The sequence below is a fragment of the Prinia subflava genome, chromosome 18 (genome assembly GCF_021018805.1).
Source record: "Prinia subflava isolate CZ2003 ecotype Zambia chromosome 18, Cam_Psub_1.2, whole genome shotgun sequence".
Classification (NCBI taxonomy): Eukaryota; Metazoa; Chordata; class Aves; order Passeriformes; family Cisticolidae; genus Prinia; species Prinia subflava.
The window spans coordinates 2,246,578-2,265,268 of record NC_086264.1 but is presented as its reverse complement, the minus strand read 5'-3'; the positions used below and the strand labels follow the sequence as shown (position 1 = coordinate 2,265,268).

The window sequence follows — 18,691 nt, the reverse complement described above, 5'->3', positions numbered from 1 at the left end:
TTCAGTCTCAAAATGTCAGTAAGGGTGGCTCTGTGCTGACCTTGTGCCGTGAGAGTCCTTTGGTTATTATTCCACTGGGAAAATTATTTTCCTTTTTTTTTTTTTTAATTTTAGTAAGCATGAGAGGTCAGAGGTGAAGGTTTAGGAGAGCCAAGAGATGGGGCATTAAGTCTGCCCCCTCCCTTCCCACTCCTGGTTACCCTGTGGCTGGCTTCCCTGCAGGGAGCTGCCAGCTTTCAAACACAGAGCGCTGCTGAAGCCAGCGGGATGAGTTAACTCCGATGTGTGTGTTAGCTAAAGCTTGGCACACACATCACTTAACCTTCATTTCTTCCCTAACTGCACCATAAATCTGCTGGCAGAGATGATGTCAGGGTTTCTGTTCTGCAGCCGCAGCCGTGTGCGAGCGAGGGGAGAACCAGCTGTGTTCCTGGGCAGGAGTTACTGTCCTTGGCCTTGCTGGTGCCGTACCCCCAGGGGCTGTGCACCTCCTAAGGTCAGCATTGCCACCATCATTCCATCCAGAGACAATCTCCCAAAGCTTCTGACGCTGCTGCAGTGTTTGTAACGCGTGCATGACTGTTGCCACAGAGAGGAGCACAGTTTGATGTGGGAGAAAGGCTTTTGGAAAGCAGGGGAGAGACACAAGGATTCTTTTTTGCAGCATTTCTGGCTGTCCCAATATTTGCAGATTGACACTCTTGATCCAACACCCGACAGAAGTGCCTGAGCAAGTGGCCTGGTTTTTCAGGATATTTTTTCTCTCATTAAGCAGCCTAATGGGCCTTTAAGGCACATTTCAGTATTTTATCATTATGCTTAACAGTTTTAGTAGTTAGCTGTAAATGTGCTCATGGCAGTCAACTGTTAATCATCCTTCCGTAGCTTAATTTGCCAAAGTTGTACTTTGCACTGTGAGTAAATTGAAGCAAATCACTACATGGTGTAAATGAGCAGCAAGGTCTGGTCTCCTTGCAAATCCGTTAAAAACGAGGCTGGATTGCTGGGGTAGGGGCTGTGCATCCTACACAGGAAAACATCCTGTGTGGTGTCAGTTTAGCCCAGTGTTTGGCTGTGCAACAGGGACAGGGATTGTCTAGCTGAACACAGTGTTTCAGGTGAGAAGCTGATCCTCCCCTTCCCATTTTCTTGTGGAAGCAGCAGGGGATCATGACCTCAGCGTGGAGGGAATGGAAGGTGGTTAAGCAGGGATGGTGAAAACCCTTGTGAATTAGCTGTGGGTGTTCTAGTTGGGTGCACTGACCGAATGGTGGCAACAGCTGTTTCCAGATCTGTCAGCCTCTCTGCTTGGCCAGAGTCTCCTTCGTGGTGTTTTGGAACAAACGTGTCCAGGTAGAGCCTGTTCGTACCTGGCCACGTGTCCATGAGCGAGTTTGCCTCAAAGCCACCTCTGCTGCCTCAGCACAGCCTGGGATCAACCTGCAGTGTGGGCAGTCTGACCCTGATTACAGGAAAGCTTTCCAGGGATGATGTACTCACCTGGAGTTCTTGGAGGTTGGATTATCTTGCTGTTGGAGCTGATTGTTGGCCGTGCCTGGCCTTGTCTTTCAGCTGCATGTTGGAAGCTGTTGAGTGAAAAGTGCCAGCATTGGGCATGATAAGCGTGTGGGAGGGAGGGGGGCTCTGTTGCAGTCTGTGGAGCTGTTTGAGACACGTTGTTAAAACAGGATGTGCCTTGTGCTGCATGGGTCCCATTTCCAACTTTATTTGCAGAATAACACGTCCTGGAAGCCGGATTCTTGCCAAGACTGCCGATGCCGGAGCAGTGTCGTCACCTGTGAGCCTACAGTCTGCAAAGCCCCTCAGTGTGACTTCCAGAAGGTAAGGGACAGTGCCTGTGGCTGCCCAGGGCCAGGCACAGGCTCTTGGGTCCTTGCACTCCTCCTTGCAGTGAAAACACGTGGTGAAGCCTTTGTCCCCTTCGCCGCGCTCCAGCTGGAGGCTGGGTGTTGGAGCAGCTTGATCCCAAAGGAAGCCCCTGAACTGGGCTCGAACCTCCCAGCATGAGCCCAGCTTCCAGTCCCTTTTCCTTTGGAGGTGGGGCTGGGGCTCCCTGGAAGGTGCAGATGGGCACTTTCCACTCTGCTGAGCAACAACAGAGCTGAGATTGTCTGTCTTCCCGTTTCTTCTTCCTCGTGATGGTTGCTGAGCTTTCGTTGTCTCCTGCTTGTCTTTGTCTGGGTCTTCATTAATTGGCCATGGAATTGGTCTTGCATTAACATCTGGATTGCTGGGGTAGAGTGCACAAATAGCAGTGAAAATGAGTGTTTTAAAGAGGCTGTCAGTATAATTATATGGCTTTGTGAAGCAGGTTAAAATGTTTCCCAATATGACAGCACTAATGAGGAAATAATTTTGATTCTTACTGGTTTTCCCCATTATTATTGCTGTGTATTGATTAAAGACTGAACTAGCAGGAATTTTTGTGCTAAAGAGGAGGGAAATCAAGTGCTGTCATGGCACACTTAATAGTGAGTGCACTAAATAAAATGATAAAAATCAGACAAATGAAAAGGTGGCAACTTTAAAAGCTCATAAAGGGAAATAGGTTTATAGTGTGAAATGAATCTGTGTGACTCCTTGACACGGGCAATCATCAAGACAAAATGTTTAAGTGTTCTAAAAACATCTGGTCATTTAAACATTGAAAAGGATCACCAAGGATCTCAGAAGAAGAATATCCTTTCATGCTTTGAGGCTAAACCACCAACAGAAAAGCAAGGTCAGAAATCACTGTCCCTCTCCATGGTTTACTTCTTATCTGTTCATTATGAGATTTATGCAAATATTGCTGATCTTGTTTCTGTCCCATGTTTCTCAGTGGCCTTTCAGTGAAGAACCTTGAGTTTTGTCTTGAACAAGTGTTTTCTATTCTTTGAAAACTGGTTCAGCTGAAGAATTCCCAGCTATACTCTTGGGGGGTATAAATTCTGCCATTATTTTGAGGGTAAAATGTCAAACACACAAAGTGCTGTGCCACCTCTCAGCAAGGGGATATGGTGTAGCAGCATTCTGTATTTCACTTGAAACTTTTCCTTTTCAGCTGAGAGCACCAGGTCCAGCGAGGCCTCATGGCTTCATTTTCATTTTAAAGTCCCTGTTTGATGTCAACTGTTTATTGGAATCCTGTCTCTTTTCAGGGAGAAGTGCTCCAAATAGCCTCCAACAAGTGCTGCCCCGAGTGTGCCTCCCGAGCTGAAGGATTTTGCCAGCACGAAGGACAGATCCACAGCGTGAGTGCTGCGTCCAGTTCCTCAGCAGGGGACAATCCTTTCCTGTTTTCAGCTCCCCGTTTGTTTCAGCCAGTGGAGGATGCTGAGCTGGTGTGCAGGAGAAGAATAGATCATTGCATTTATAGCCTGACACTGTCAGATAGTGGAATTTAGCAGGAGTTTGGTCAGCAGGGTTTGCAGAAAGGGAATGTGTAACTCTGCAATCGTGTATCCTGCACGGCTTAATGGGAGAAATTTCCCCACCTGTTCCTTCCCTTTGCTGTTTCTGCAGATGACTGAGACAGTGCAGTAACATCAGAAGGGGAGCAAAGCACAAGGAACTTGACATATTAGCTGTGCTCAGAGAAGGCTTTTCTCTCAGCAGCCTTCTATGCTGCTGGAGATTGATTGCTGCTCTGCGACCTGGGTTCTGTATTCTGTAATCCTGAATTATTCAAGAAGCAGGTTCTGGGATGTGGTTTCACCTAGGGGGGCTGAAAGGCCAAAATAATCAGAGTAAGTGTCTGGAGATAAGAAAAAAATCAAGATTCATGGGCAGTAGTTAATGAATCATGTCAAACAACTGGCAAATGTAGAAAAATGGCTTAACAGCAAACTCAAGTCCTGTGTGTGGTCTCTTACAGACTTTTCTGTTTGACAAGAGGCAAGTCAGGTCCAAATCTCAAGAAATATGCTAAAATGCCCAGACATATTTGCATATGTGGGCTGTACTCTCCACACCTGAGATGGATGTTGTAACCCTCTGTTCCAGCATGAGGCATGGCCAGCATGAAGCTGGTACAAGCTCAATAAAAACTGGAACACGAGGGGTAGCACAGCCATCCTTTTCTCATTTTTCTTTGTGCCTGTGATTTGGTGGTACTGTGTTTTATCATAATACATTATATTTCTTCTTGTGCTATTTCTGCCTTTTCCTGTGCTGTTCTCTTGCTGCAGCTTTTGTCTTTTAGCTCTTTTTGAGCCTGTTCTTTGGGTAGACATCTCCACAAGAAGTATATGGACATATTTGTACCTACAATCACATTTCACATCTCAGTTCCACTCTCACATGGCCAGAAAGCCACTTTTTATCAGTGCCAAGTCTCATCCTTGAGAGAGGAGCAACTTGAAAAGGAACAAGATTTATTTCCAGGTCTCACTGTGCTTCCTGTGCCTTTGGTTGTGTTGTGTGCAGCACGGCACGCAGTGGGCCAGCTCGGGATGTGTCCGGTGCTCCTGTGCCCACGGGAAGGTGACCTGCAGCCCCAGGACCTGCCCAGCCCTCACCTGTGGACAAGGGGAGCTGCAGGACACTGCCCAGGGCTCCTGCTGTCCCAAATGTGTGGGCCGTGGTGGTGAGTACTGTCTGGTTCTATTGATCTGAGCTCAGAACCTCCTTTTAGCCCCAAATCTGGGAAGCTTTTCTTTTCCTGTTCTTCAGTATTGTTGGGAAAATACTGGAGGCAAGCATGTCTTGTAATTCCCTTTCTGTCCTGCTGCCATGTTTACATTTTTAATGGCTTCTCCCATGGGCCAAGAGGTGGGGACAAGCTTTAGGCAGAGCAGATGTGCCTAATATGTCCTCATTTTGGAGATTAAAATTGGGAAAAACCCCTCAGGTATTTCTTATGCACTTGGACTGCAAGTTCCAAAAATGCTTCTTCAGCTGTTGGATTCCTTTTCTTGTGGAGTCCCAGTGGGAGAAGTGTACCCAGAGCTCTTAATCCACAAGCCCCTTGGAAACTGGTGGAATTGTTACCCTCTTACCCTGCTTTGACAAACTGCAGTTTTGAATTCTGAGATGCACAAAAGCTGTGTTTTAATGATGGGTGACAGAAAGGGAATAAGGGCGTTGGAAAAGAAACTTCCCCCTTGTTTTCCTGTCCCTTAGAGCCTTGCTCCTTCGATGGCCACGTGTTCCAGGATGGTGAGGGCTGGAGCCTGGGTCGGTGCTCCAGGTGTGTCTGCAGGGATGGTGCAACTCAGTGCTCCACAGCGTCCTGCCAGCCTCTGCTCTGCAGCCAGGTCAGGACCCGCCAGCCTTCTAGGAATGCTCCTCAACACCTCCTTTTCCATGGCCAGTGGGCATTTCTCATGCTGGGGACCAAACTAGCAAGCAAAGCTTCTGGGTGACAAGTGGGTGATTTGGAAAAGAGATATTTGACCTGCAGAAATGGTGTGGAGTGATGGTGAAGCCTGTGTGTGTCTTCCCTGATAATTTCTTTCCCCCAGCATTTTATTTTTATCATCCCTTTGCTGGTTAATTAGGCACAAATTCTGTCTAAAGAAACTGGTTTTTGTTTTCTACTCAAAAAAAAAAATCTGGAGTTGATCAGGAAATGTTTTTATTTCTGTTGAGCACAGAAATGAAAACACAAGATTTATAATGGGGCTTATCTTCACAAATTTCAGTGTTTGGTTTGCAGCTGCAAAATTTGATTTGCAGATCTTGTGTGGGTAGTGGGGTGTTTTTTTTGTTTGTGGTGAGGGTTTTTTTTGTTTGTGGTTCGGTTCTTTTGGTTGGTTGGTTTTTGTTTGTTTGTTTTTTGTTGTTTTTTTGTTGTTGGTTGGTTTTTGGGGGGGGGGTTGTCTTTTTTTGGTGCAAGAGTTCTAGAAATGCATTTGAGAGTAGTCAGCTGTGGATGAAATTCCCCTTTTGCCTTCAGGAGCTCAGAAATACAAGGCAGCTTGAGCTGAAAGAAAAGTCTCAGAGCAGTGTTCCTTCCGTTTGTTTGTGTTTAGAAAACAGCAAAACTGGCAAGAGGAGTTAGGCAAGCTCATGGTTTTAATCCAGTTAGGAGAACAGGGACATTGCTGTTCCCAAGGTCTTTGCTGTGGACCATTGATGAGTTTTTAGCATTTTGCAGGAATCAAGACAGCCAAAACCCTACAAGACTCTACAGCGTTCACACAGGGTTAGTAATGGCAGCAAACTGTACACAGTGCTCCAAACTCTGGGCAAATCACTCAATTTTTGGAATTCCTGTTATTGTATAGGAGGTGCTGCAGGGTGTGACTGTGCTCTTTGGATCTTCTTCATTGGGCTTGTTGTACCCTGGTTTGGGGCTCCTTGGTGTGCTCCTTTGCAACAGCATGCCTGGAGCTGGCTCCCTGGAAATCCTTGTCTCTGGCCTTGGCTTTATGTTTCAGGGACTGCCATTTTCCAAGTATTTTTAAGTCTATTACCAGGCTCCAATGATGAATCCAGGAGCTCCCTGACTGAAAACTCCTCACTGAGAAAATCAAAAGCAGTACTCATAAACATTTTATCTGCTGATGCTTTCCCAGCTTTCTGTTACTGTACCAGATGTTTGGACAATTAACACTTTTTTTTTTTTAATAGAAGAAACCCCACCTGTTAGTGTATGTGTGTGCTAATTGTGTTTTGCTTTGTCCTGAGATATTCCATTAGTATTCATTTACTAAGTACTCTGCATTAAAACAAATTTATGCCTGCTTTAGTTCCCTCCTTTCCCACTCCAAGTGGACTGGTGTTACCTGCTGAGCCACTGCACTAATATTTAATCAGCTAATCATTAGGATCTAATTTATGGAATCAGGAGTGACTGTGTTGCTGCTGTGATGTATTTGAGAGTAACTGGCTGGCAGCATCCAAGTTAATGCAGCAGAAAGCCAATTCTGATGGTGTCCCAGATATTTCCTACCAAGGACATTTCCCAGTGGAAGGGACATGAGCAGGATGTGCAAGAACCTGTTCTGATCTCAATCAAACCTAACATTTTCTTGCATGGGCCTTTATCTCTGTCCCTTCCTTCCTTCTCCACTCCATCAAAAGCCAAGACAAAAATTCTCCCAGGATTAAACTCTCATCTTCCATCTTTCAGATAACTTTGCTCTTTCCAGGTGCTGAGGGAGAAGAATGCCAAAGATTCCTGTTGCATGCCACCAAAATACACAAAAAAGCTCTTTTAACTCTGCTGGGAAATCTGTCCTTGGTAACTTTTGTACAAAGTCTTCCACTCTTTCTTTGAAAGCTCAGGATTTGACTAACGGAGAGGATGAGATGGTGGTGCTTGGCATTTCTACTCTAGTTCCAGTCCACCAGTCTGTCTTCTGATCATCCTGGTGTGGCTGGAGGGAGGTGCTGATGGACAGTGCTCTTCCCAGCTCTTGGATGTACATGGACTGGGAGCAGTGGAATTAGACAGGTTTCGGATGGTTGGAGTTGGGGCATGCACGAAAAGTTATATTAGTGTGAAGTGCCAGCCTTTTCCAACGTGATTTAAATCCGTCATAAAAAATTGAAATTAGAAAAATCCAGTTTTAAGCATAATTTAGCATCTGCACAGACAGTATGGATGGATTCAACTAAAACAGTGCAGATGCCTGAGAGGTGGTGAGTGTAAATCACACCTTCAAAACCTCAAAATGTGGCAATTCCAGAAAAAAAATTCTCTCATCCATCTCCTGCTTTATTGTGCTTCCCTGCATAGCTGTATATTTATTTTTTCCGCTGTATCTCTGTATGCCCGAATATAAGCACTTTATGTCATGTGTATGAATTTATCTTCATTTCTCCATGTATTCAGACCTCAGCTGCCTTCTAAATAAGCCCAGAAAATGAGGTTGAGAAAACATCTTCCAAGCCTTTTACACTGCTCTTGTGCTGCTTTTCGGGCCAAAACGAAGCCCTGAGTGGCAGTGGGTTATCCCAGGGATGCTAAAAGCCTGGAATTCCAAGCACTGATGCTGACTCCATGTTAACTGTTCATGCTTTCTTTTTCTTGTCTCTGCCTTCTGTTTAGGAGGAGGTCATGGTTCTGTCTCCTGGAAAATGCTGCCCAGAATGTGTCCCAAAGCCCTGCTCGGTGTCAGGAAGAACATTCCAGGTGATTTGTGACAAACCACACCAAATCCACTCACAATTTTTGGCATATCTCTTTTTCCCTTCTCCCCAACCTCTGATTTTCTGCCAGCAGTGATAGCTTAGTGCAAATGCTGCTTTCTTCTGTCCTGGAAAGGCAGGAGAGTTGAAAGAAATCAGGACTTGATAAGAATTTGCTGGGCAGAGCAGATGAGGCACTTTCTTTTCATGCTTGTTTTGAGGGCAGAAAGCAGAAAGCACTGGTGGTCAAAGTATTTATAGCTTTCATTGTGTCATCTGAGGTGAATTGAATGCATTATTTAATGAATGTATGTGAGATTTTCTGTCAATGATTTCTTTTGGCTAATAATAGTAGTTCAGGCCTCCCCAATGCCACTAGCTTGCAGTTAATGAGAAATACAAACCCACAGTGTCATCTAGACCTCAATCCCTCTTCTTCCTGTTTACTGAGCATGTAGAGATCAGCATTTTTAAATAAAAGTTTATTATCTGATACAGACATGCAGAAGGAGCCATCATATTCCATAAGCAGCTCAGGTTTCTGGAAGGAATTTGGTTGTTTTCCAAGAGTGTTTAACAACTGTATCCATGTTCTTTTTCAACAGCATGGGGAGCAGTGGAAAAAAAATGCCTGCACTGTGTGTGTGTGTCAGAGAGGGGAAGTCAGATGTGTGAGGGAGAGCTGTGACTCTGTCACCTGTGAGGAGGTACTGAGAAATCACCCACCTCTGACAGCCCAGCTGCACCTCCTGCAGTGCCAGGGGCTTCAGAGGGCCCTGCTCACTGCTGGGTGATGTTTTTAGGGGCAGAAGAAGGTGCAGCGCCCCGGGAAGTGCTGTGAGGAGTGTGTGTCTTCCAAAGCGAGCTGCTTGGACGGTGGCACCATCAGGTACCACGGAGAGATGTGGAACAGCACCCACTGTGACTTCTGTATGTGCCAGGAGGGGCAGATCACCTGCCAGGGAGCTGAGTGTGCCAAAGTGGAGTGTGCCAAGGTGAGAAAGGCTTTCTTCTACCAAGATGGACCTCTCAAGTCTTGGGATTTAATTTTGGGCATTTTCCCTCCCTTTTTCTTTTATTCTTGACTTGAGACACTCAAAGAAGTGGCCCCTGTTTTGTGCAATCCTCTCAAAAACATTTCACAGGGAAGGAGAGCAAACCTCAAATTTCCCATGCAAGTTTGCACAGTGGGCTTCCATTGTGAAGCAAACCAGGGTGAATCTAATATAACTTGGATTCCCTCCCATGCTGTGTCTGCCTGCTGTAGTGGAGGGTCAGACACACAGAGGATTCAGTGGTGATCACTGGATTTACCAGGAGCTGGACATGGGGAAAATGTGCAGGTCAGAGATGGTTAAACGCTTCAGAAATGTTCCTTTTATCCTCATTCTATGTGCTACAGTGGCCTTCAGTAAGGTAGGTGGATATGGAAGTCAGTGTTCTATTTTTCTTCATTTTTTTTCCATGCCACTCTTAGCTTGGAAGTGAAGCTGGCAAGGTATTTTATTCCCAGTGCTGTTTGCTCCAAAACTAATACCCTCCCTGCCAGGTTATGTTATGTTTGCTCTGCAGTGGATGTACAAAATGCATTAGATAGGGTTGAATGCTTCACCCACACACGTACAAATATGCTTTGAATTGGCTTTTTTTGCAGTGGGATAAGACTTCTGTGTTGTTTGTCACTGCACAGGCTGAGAGGATTGGGATTGCTCAGCCTGGAGAAGAGAAGGCTTTGGGGTGACCTAATTGTGGCCTCCCTGTACCTGAGGGGCTCCAGGAAAGATGGAGAGACTTTTTACAAGGGTCTGGAGTGACATGATAAGAGGGAATGGCTTCACACTGACAGAAAACAGGTTTAAATGGAATATTAGGAACAAATTCTTCCCTGTGATGGTGGGAAGGCCCTGGCACAGGCTGCCCAGAGAAGCTGTGGCTGCCCCATCCCAGGGAGAGTCCAAGGCCACTTGTCCCTTCCAGTCCAAACCTTTCTGTGATTCTAAGATCTGATTTAATTGGTGGGTTCTTATCTGTTTTACACCGACTACTCCACAGTGTCAGTGAGGAAAAGGGAAAGAACTGTGGCCTCCTGGGTTTTCTGTCTCAGTGGTGATGCTTTTCTGGTGACCCTGCCTGTCTGTGCTAAGTCTTGAGCAGCATCACCCTTGTGGTGTGTCTGAGGTCCAGCCAAAACCTGAACATAATGGTTTCACTGGATCAGCTTGTTTTAATGAAAATAGTGAATATCCACACATGGACTCGCAAGTGGTGCAAAAAAGTGTGCATCAAGGTATAAAAGTGTGTGTTCACCTGTGACTGTGCCTTTGAAACAGCCAAAATGCACTCAGTGCGAGACCCAAAGTCACCCCTGCCGTGGTGCTGCTGCTGATCACCCGACCTGAAACTGTGCAGAGAGATTTTACTGGATGAAAAGTCGTGGTTGTCATAAAATCTCGTGCACTTGCAGCTGTTTGAGCGAGCTGTCTGCGTGCTCCTGGCTGTAAATTGGATCATTTACACTAATGATGATGGCGTGCTGTCATGGCTCAGTGGGGAGGGTTAGTTAATATTCATGCTCACATCTTGGGTACTGCCAAAAAAAATTCCATTATTCAGAAAAGCCAGGGGTGTTTTCCAGGACAATAGCTGGAGATGTTAACGTGTAGGGTTCAAAATTCCTCAAGTCATGTTCAGTCCTAGTTTGCCTCAATAGTGCAAGGTGTGCATTTATTAATTACAAGAAAATGTTTACTCAAAAAGCAAATGCCATGTTTTCTTTTTCCTTTGTGTTTTCCTTCTGAAGTTGCAGGTCTGTTTATTTAGGCACCTGCCTCAATAAATCAGAGACGATATGAAGCCAGGAGCACTTGGATTTCTCTCTTCATAAGGCACTATTAATTTCCTGGTCACATCATCCTACTGGAAGTGCAATGAGGCCACAGATAGGAACTGCAAGAGGTTTAGCTCCAAACCCTTTCAAACAAATTGTCCAGCAAAGTGTCCGTGGTGATTCTGACCTAATCCTCAAAAAGCCATTTTCAGCAGGCTGTGAGCATGTTCTCAACCTGGAATATGATCAATCTCTCTGCAGCAAAGCCACAAGTTATCTCCCACAGCCTCTCCCTTTGCTGAGCCTTGGCAGAGCAGCATAGCTGCATTTTTGGGGCTAGGCAAGCTGTGTCCCATGGATAGTGCTCCCAGTTTTCCTATAGCCCGTGTTTATGGATGTGGGTGGAGATGGGAGAGTTTACAGTGGACAGTAGTGACATGAGATCCAAACCCTGCCAAGGCATTTTGGAGTAATTGAAGAGCAGAAATGTAGAGAAGCAGCAGAGGGAGATTCAGGCCATGTGTGGTCCTCGGTGACTAAGAGCCAGATGGTTCCTGCTCTGTTCCCCTGCTCAGGCATGCACCAGGGATGGCAGAGTGTGGCCTGGCTTAGGTGTTCTCCCTTGGTGAACCTAACAATGACCAGTACTGCTGTTCCCCTGTCTGTGTCTTTAATAATTCTCAAAAATTGAGTGTGCCAGAGTGGCACAGCGAAAATTATCCTGGAACAGACACCCAATGGGCATAAATCAGAAAAACTACTTGGTAATCTTGGAAACTGGAGCTGTTTCTTGTGAGCTGTGTCCTGGTTCCCTAGGAAAAAGTCTCTCTCTTTTCTAAATATTCAGCTTACCCTTGGGCACAAAGAGTTGTGGTGAATTGGGGCACTTTATTCCTTTCTCCTGCTGCTAAATTCTTATCTTCAAACCGAAGTTATTTAAGTGGAATCTGCGGAGCTGTACAGTTGTGACAAAGAACAGGCTTTTTCCATCTGGGATAAATAGAGCATGTGCTTTGAAATTCTCTTGGGGAAGTAAAAGTAGAACATTCAAAATGAAGGTAAGGCTCTATGCATTGAAATCTTGAGGCTGGTCTGGTGAAATCCCAGTGATCCACAGTAAAAAGGGGGAGGATTTCTCTGCGGGATTTAGGGATGAAGTTATGGCCTTATCGCTGAATTCCGAGGCCTTTTCTGAGGTTTGTTCTGCAGCTGCAGAGTTTGCTAAGCACATTTTTCAGACTCTACCTACAGAGATGAAGTGGGATAGGGAGAAGATAAGGTGAAATTAGATATTGGAGATTGCATTCCAGGGCAAGAGCGGCTCTGCCTCGGCATTCCACAGTGGTTTCGGCGATGTTGATTCCCTTGGAATTGCTGCAACCTTTCTCTTCTTCACAGGGTGAAGAATTAATTCACTTAGAGGGGAAGTGCTGTCCTGAATGTATCTCCAGCCATAGTGACTGTGTTTACAAAGAACATACCAAAGCTGTGAGTATCCTTGTACTTTGCAGCAGGGAAAAGTGAGTTCTGCTCCCAAAGGTTTGGAGGGGTTGGCTCTCCCTCTCCGGTTCTGAGAAGGGTATTATTTGCAAGTGTAGCAGAAAAATAATCCATTAATATTGTCTGCAGATTGCTTTTTCAGCTTGCAGAAACACTTGTGTGCATCTGCAACAACAGAATTTCAGTTTTCCTTGGTCTCCTTTGTGCAGTTCAATCAATCATTTCCCTTTAATATCCCTACCCAGAGGTTTCCTGCACATTTCACAAAGATAGTTGATTTTAATCCTATCCAGTAGAAGCTACAGAGCTGGGGCAGTGTGTAGCTTTCTGCCAACGTGTCCTACTGATTATAATCTTTACTGCAACAGGAGCCCATTATTAATATTTTCAACGAACTTCCCTCTGAAGTTAAAGAGAAAAGAAACATGGATTATCTCAGTTTAAGTGTATCAGTAGTGGACTTTTCATTGCCCTCACAGATGAGGAGTGGAGCTGATGGCTCTCTTTGCCAACAGATGTGGGAAATGGGAAATTTAGTATTGTCTGGGGCTTTTTGTAGATGCTGAGCCTTTCTTTGCTCAGATCCCTTTCTCTGCCCCAGCTGAGCTAAAACACTGAGGTATGAGTTTTTTTCTGGTTGGTACTTTGTCCTTTCTGAGAGAGGAACCGGTAGAAAAGCTTTGTGAGCATTTAAAACGCCTGCTGCCCTTTCCCGTGGACCCCTTCATCCCTGTGCCGTTCCACCCGGAGATCTCGGTGCCGAGGCTTCCCGTGTTTCTCCTGCAGAGCGGGGATGCCTGGGCGGACGGGCCGTGCCGGGAGTGCGAGTGCCGGGACGCGGCGGTGACCTGCTTCCAGCGCTCCTGCGCGCCCTGCCCGCGGGGCAGCCGGGCCCCGGAGGCCACGGGAGACTGCTGTCCTCGCTGCCAGCCAGGTACACAGCCAGGTACACAGCCAGGGCATCCTTGCCCTGCCCTGGGCTCCCTGCAGCCTCCGCTCCCCCAGCGCCAGCCTGATCCCCCGTGGAATCTTATCTTGTCTCCAGTTTTCAGTTGCTAATTAACTCATTTCCGTAAAATTTAGTTCTTAGATAAGTTTGAGGCTCCCAGTGACTTCCCCTGATTTAAATGACAGCTTTCTTTTGGCATAGGAAATTCTCCTCAGGGTTGGTGTTTTGGAAGTGTTTTGTCTTTTTCTTCCACTGCTCTTTCCCGAGTCCTTGTTCGAGTTTTGGAGTTTATGGGCTCCTGATTATTTCTTGGGAGTGGGAAGAAGAAAGAATGTGCTTACCCTGTTATGCCACAAGCTTACCTGAGGCTGAACGGCTGCCAGTTAATAATTGTTTGGAAAGACTAGCATAGCCTTGGCTTACATGGTAATTTTGCCTATAAATTCCTTTTTCTCCAGGATATTGTCATTCCCCTGGATTTACTTTTCGTGGTTGGGAGGCTTTAGCTGTGGGTTGCTCATTTTTTTGGTAGATCTTCTTGTTGCAGTCATATAACTTTGGTTTTATCAGGGTGCTCCAGTTAATGCTTTATCTCAGTAAAAAAGAAAATAGCTTCACAGTTTAATTGTGCTGGAGTGCCCGGGCACATTTGCCATCTTCTTGTTTTAAAGCTTGTTACTTGCTGCATGCTAATGGAAATGCAAAGCACTACAGAAAGAAAAGTGAGGAAAACTGGGTTTGGAGAGTTCTGATGGAATTGTCCTGGATTTTTGAGAGGGAACAGCGTCTGCACAGGCTGCTGAGAAAGGGATAGATGATAAAGAAGTGCCTCTGTCTGCTGGTTATGCTTGAAAAAGTGGCCATTTAGCTTCCATTACGGTAGCATTTTGGAAAACCCAGGCTTTGGAGTCGTGGTATTGGACATACAGAGCCAAACTTGCATTTTTTGTTTCCTTCAAGGAAGCTGGCAGTTTCCCTTACCCAAGCCTGCTGTTTTCCCCCTGTGTTTTTCTGTCTTGCAGTGTTGGGAGATGAGAAACAAATGCAAAATGCAGCCTGCAGCAGTTCAATCTGTGAGCCCAGACCACCAGCCTCTGCTGCATCTGCTTCCATAAAGCCAGCAAAAATTGATTGCTGCTTCTCCGAGATGTGCTGGGGGAAGCTGGCAGAGAGAACCCACTCCTTTTCAGCCAGGGGAAAGCAAAAGGCCCTGGGCACCGCTGTATTTATGTTAAAACCAGCAAATATTCCCTCTCACTGAGAGCTTTTGGCTTGGAGCCTCGCTCAGAACACTTGGCTGGGAGTAGAGTGACTTGTTTTGTAGCTAGAGAAAAATTGTTCTGCTCTGTATCTCTCCAAGAACCCATGGCCAAGAAGTCCTTCTGTGGTGCTGAGGCATCAAGGTTTTTCTGGAGGGGGAGCAGTCTGCCACCTGTACTCTGACCTGGCATTGACACAGAGCTTACTTACTGCAGGGTTTGGCTTGAGGAATCTCAAATTCAGGTTGTTTCAGGCCGTTAATTCCTGGTGACTTACAGTTTTTACTGCTGAGAAACCATGTGGACAGTGAATACCCTTTTAATCAATTGCCTAGAAAATCTGAGTCTATATAATGACTTCTCACATACTAAATACAGCAATAAAATATTTAGCCCCTTTGATATAATCTAGTATATAAAAACCTGCTCCAAAGCTAACACACCTTGCACCACCCAGGGAAATAAGTGATTAATTTCTCTTAGCTTTTGGAGTTGCTTTGTTTTGCTCCTTCCTGACTGCCAACACTGCTTCTGTTTTCCCCTCTGTGTGTTCCCCCTGTGCCAGGTGAGTGCCACCCAGACTGTGTGAGCTGCTCCCAGGCCTCTGATCACTGTGACTCCTGCCAGGACCCCAGGAAGCTGCTGCAGGATGGGCGCTGTGTGGAGATGTGTGAACGGGGCTTCTACCAGCATGGAGGGGCCTGCTTAGGTAATTTCTGCAAGGGGTTAGACCCCCTTCTCTGCTGCATGCTGTACTTCTGGCTGTGGGATCCCATGGGCTCCTTCTAAAGAGATTGCCAGGCTTTGGTTGGAAACGCATCCAGGCACGTGCTGTGCTGTAACCATGAGACTTTGTGAGGTTTCGGGTGGAGGCAGATGCAAACCCTTGAGCTCTTTAGCTAAAGTGTTGCAAAATCATCTCATTTTGTCAGAGCAGGGGGGCTCTTTCTGCATCAGGGATTTGGGATTGATTTTTCTTCTCTCTTTCTCCTGGAAGCCTGCAATGAAACCTGCTCAGCCTGCACCAATGGATTTGAGTGCTCCTCCTGCCAGACCCCCCTGCTGCTGAAGGACGGGCAGTGTGTGGCTTCCTGTGGGAAGGGCTACGTTCAGGACCAGCTCCTCTGCACAGGTACCTTGAAGCAAGAGAGGCTGCAGTCCTCCGTGATGGCAAAAGAGCAGGCAAAAGTTGTACATGGGCCATGAGAACCCTCTCTGTTGAGGCATCTGCTGTTGACATAGGTGTTAATGTTCACCCTGGGGTAAAGGAAGGAGTGAGTGAACGAAGTCGTGCAAGGTAAAATTGATCACTGCTTGGGGAAATATTCATGATGATTCCTCAGTGGATCTGTTGTGTGTTTCTTTGACTCCAGTGCAGACTGCCTGGGCCTGCTCATGCCAGACCTTTCAGTATGTGGTACTTTCAGGTGTGTAGAAAGTTGCTTGGAGGGATGGGGGATTGATAGAACTCAAGAAATACTTTCTGGGGAAGTTTCCTGCTCTGTTTTGCCATTCATTGGATTCATACTGTGCTCTCTTCCTGGAAGTGCATTGAGCTCACTGCTCTCAGGAAACATTTTTACAGAGTGAATTGGTAATTCTATGAAACGCTTGAGATGTGTCTAAATCCTTTATCTTAGCAGTTGGAAAGACTGAGAGTAAGATTCAGAAGATAGCTTTCTCTTTGATGGAACTATGACAGTGCTTTTATGAGCTTCCCCTGCTTCTTTGAAATACTTTAAACTCTTCCCAAACTGTAAAACAGCTGCTTTTTCATCATGGCAGTTTAATTGTTTTCTCTAAAATTAACACTTTTCTCGTCTTGATGTTGGCCTTTTTAGAAGGCTTCTAATTATTTCTGCAGCTCTGATTCAGCAGAGGGGTGGAGCAAATTCTTAACTTCTGAGGCATCATTATAATTTCTTTAGGACTAACCCTCCTGCTCAGAATTAAATACAGGCTGAGGGCTTTTGGCACATTTCAGGGCAAAGCACTTTAGATGGTAAGTCCAACTTCCTTTTCTGAAGTGGTTTCCCTTGAAGAGCTGACCATTTGTTTCAGGTTTTGAAAGTCTGAAAAACCTCTGTCCTCCAGCAGCCACTACAACCCAGGGCACCATTGTGGATGTATAAATAGACAAGAGAGACCCAGTCCAAAAGAATTTATAGGCTCAAGTATCACATAATCTTCTGCTTCATTTGGTTTTGTTTTATCATTTCCTTTCCACCTGCTTGTGGTGTTTTAATTGGCAGTGCCCATGTACTGCTGAAGGGGTAGGGAAAGGCTAATGTTTCATTTTATTGCTGGTTTGTAGATTACTGATTGTACACTCCATCCAAATTTGCAGTCACGCATGCTTGTAGCTGAATGTTGCTGGGAAAAATCGTTCCTCTTTCCTCAAGGGAATTAAACCAATTTGCTTTAGTTCTGCCTGGCTGCATTTTCTGCATAAAGTCAAAGCAGTGGAGGAAGTCTTACATTTCAGATGTGGTCCGTAATTCGTGGCCATTCACTCTTTCCTTGTATCCTCTTTATTTCTGCAAATCTCTAATCAGATTGTCGAGATGGGTCTCAGACTGCTCCGAAAGATTTTCCTCATAATGGTTTTAACATCCACAATAAGCAAGTTCCAAAATCACAGAAAGGATGAACTAGACTGTGTTAATTGCTATAGTTCCAGTAAACTCCCTCTTGAGGAATTCGCTCTGGACTTGAAAGAGACTTAACACCAGGTTTCTTGCTCTGTCCTCTTGTTGAAACACTGTTGTCTTCGTTGTAGAAAAACTCAGTGAATTAGCCTTTCCTTTTGCTCGTGTTTTGTAATAGCTGGTCTAATTGAGTCTCTTTTGAATTTTTGATTACAATTGTTTGATCTCTGCCCTATTTTAATCCTACACTGGGGTTTGTTTCCTGCCCCCATCCCTCCACTTGCTTCTGTGAAGAATTAAAACCATTAAGAGAAAGTAAAATTGAGAATAAAAGGTAATAAGTTCAGTTATGCAGCAGTGGGTTTAAAGATCACAGTTGAGTTTGTGTCGGGCAGAGTGGTGGATTTTCCCTTGGCAGAAACAGAACTCCCTCACCAAAGGCAAAGCAAAGGGAAGCAAAAATAAACTGTGTTTGTGTGGTAGAATGGAAGGGCTCGAAGGACTTGCAGTGTTCAATGCTCTCACTGCATTTTTCTAAGTTAATTATTTATGTTTTCAGGATTATTCAAAAGCCCAGGCAGAACTGGAGTGTTTCTTCTTTCATCTCCCAAAATGCGCATGTTGAAGGGTGTAACTTGACACTAACAGACCGGGCTCACTCTGAAGCAAAGCACTTGGATTCCTGCTCCCTGCGTGTTGCTTTTCCCTGCTGTCCCTGGCTGTGGAGGATCCTCCGGGACCCGGGGCTGAGCGTGGCTGAGCTGAGCTTGCCCAGCTCCCAGGGGGGAGTGCAGGTGGCACAGATGGGTGGGACCCAGAACCCAGCAGTGCCCTCTGCGTTCCTACTGGGATGCCACTGGCAGTGCCCTCCTGCTGTGGTCAGACCTGGGAGGGTTTCACGTGTTTGCAGAAGAGAGTTTGGAGAGCTGCAAAACAGCCCCTACAAATCCAAACTGGGAATAGCCACGGGGTGGGAACGGCTTCCTGGCCGTGCAACACTTCTGTTGGTTTATTTTCACACAGCCACTTCATTGCTGCAGGCAAAGATGTTTGAGCTGACTGTGGCTCATTGAATGCTTCCATTTTCCCCTTGTTCTTTCTGTGGAGTTGGTGCCTGGCTGTTTGGGTGAGGAGCAGCTGTTGAGCCTGGCAGTGGTCCAGTGCTGAAAGAGCCAGGGATTCTGGAGTCAGGGTGTGTAATCACAGAATCAGGGAGTCACTGAATGGTTTGGGTTGGAAGAGACTGTAAAGATTATTGTGTTCCATCCCCTCTGCTGTGGACACCTTCCACTGTCTCGGGTTGCTCAGAGCTCCATCCAACCTGGCCTTGGACACTTCCAGGGATGGAGCAGCCACAGCTTCTCTGGACGCCTGTGCCAGGGCCTCACCACCCTCACAGGGCTTTGCCAAGGGCCAGCAAGAGCCAACT

The 18,691-nt window shown here is 45.9% G+C and overlaps 1 protein-coding gene across 2 annotated transcripts in view; it reads left to right on the top strand.

Annotated features, from left to right (window-relative positions):
- Nucleotides 1–18,691, top strand: part of FRAS1 (Fraser extracellular matrix complex subunit 1) — a 109,026-nt gene that overhangs the window by 32,014 nt on the left and 58,321 nt on the right. Inside the window, exons 3-13 of one of the 2 annotated variants that reach the window (XM_063415489.1) lie at nt 1,735–1,842; nt 3,162–3,254; nt 4,429–4,588; nt 5,125–5,258; nt 8,000–8,083; nt 8,685–8,786; nt 8,883–9,074; nt 12,305–12,394; nt 13,193–13,340; nt 15,180–15,323; nt 15,612–15,746. In XM_063415489.1, coding sequence (XP_063271559.1) covers nt 1,735–1,842; nt 3,162–3,254; nt 4,429–4,588; nt 5,125–5,258; nt 8,000–8,083; nt 8,685–8,786; nt 8,883–9,074; nt 12,305–12,394; nt 13,193–13,340; nt 15,180–15,323; nt 15,612–15,746 — 1,390 coding nt within the window. Of the gene's footprint in view, nt 1–1,734; nt 1,843–3,161; nt 3,255–4,428; nt 4,589–5,124; nt 5,259–7,999; nt 8,084–8,684; nt 8,787–8,882; nt 9,075–12,304; nt 12,395–13,192; nt 13,353–15,179; nt 15,324–15,611; nt 15,747–18,691 lie in introns of both variants that reach the window. The other variant, XM_063415488.1, reaches the window with a different exon arrangement.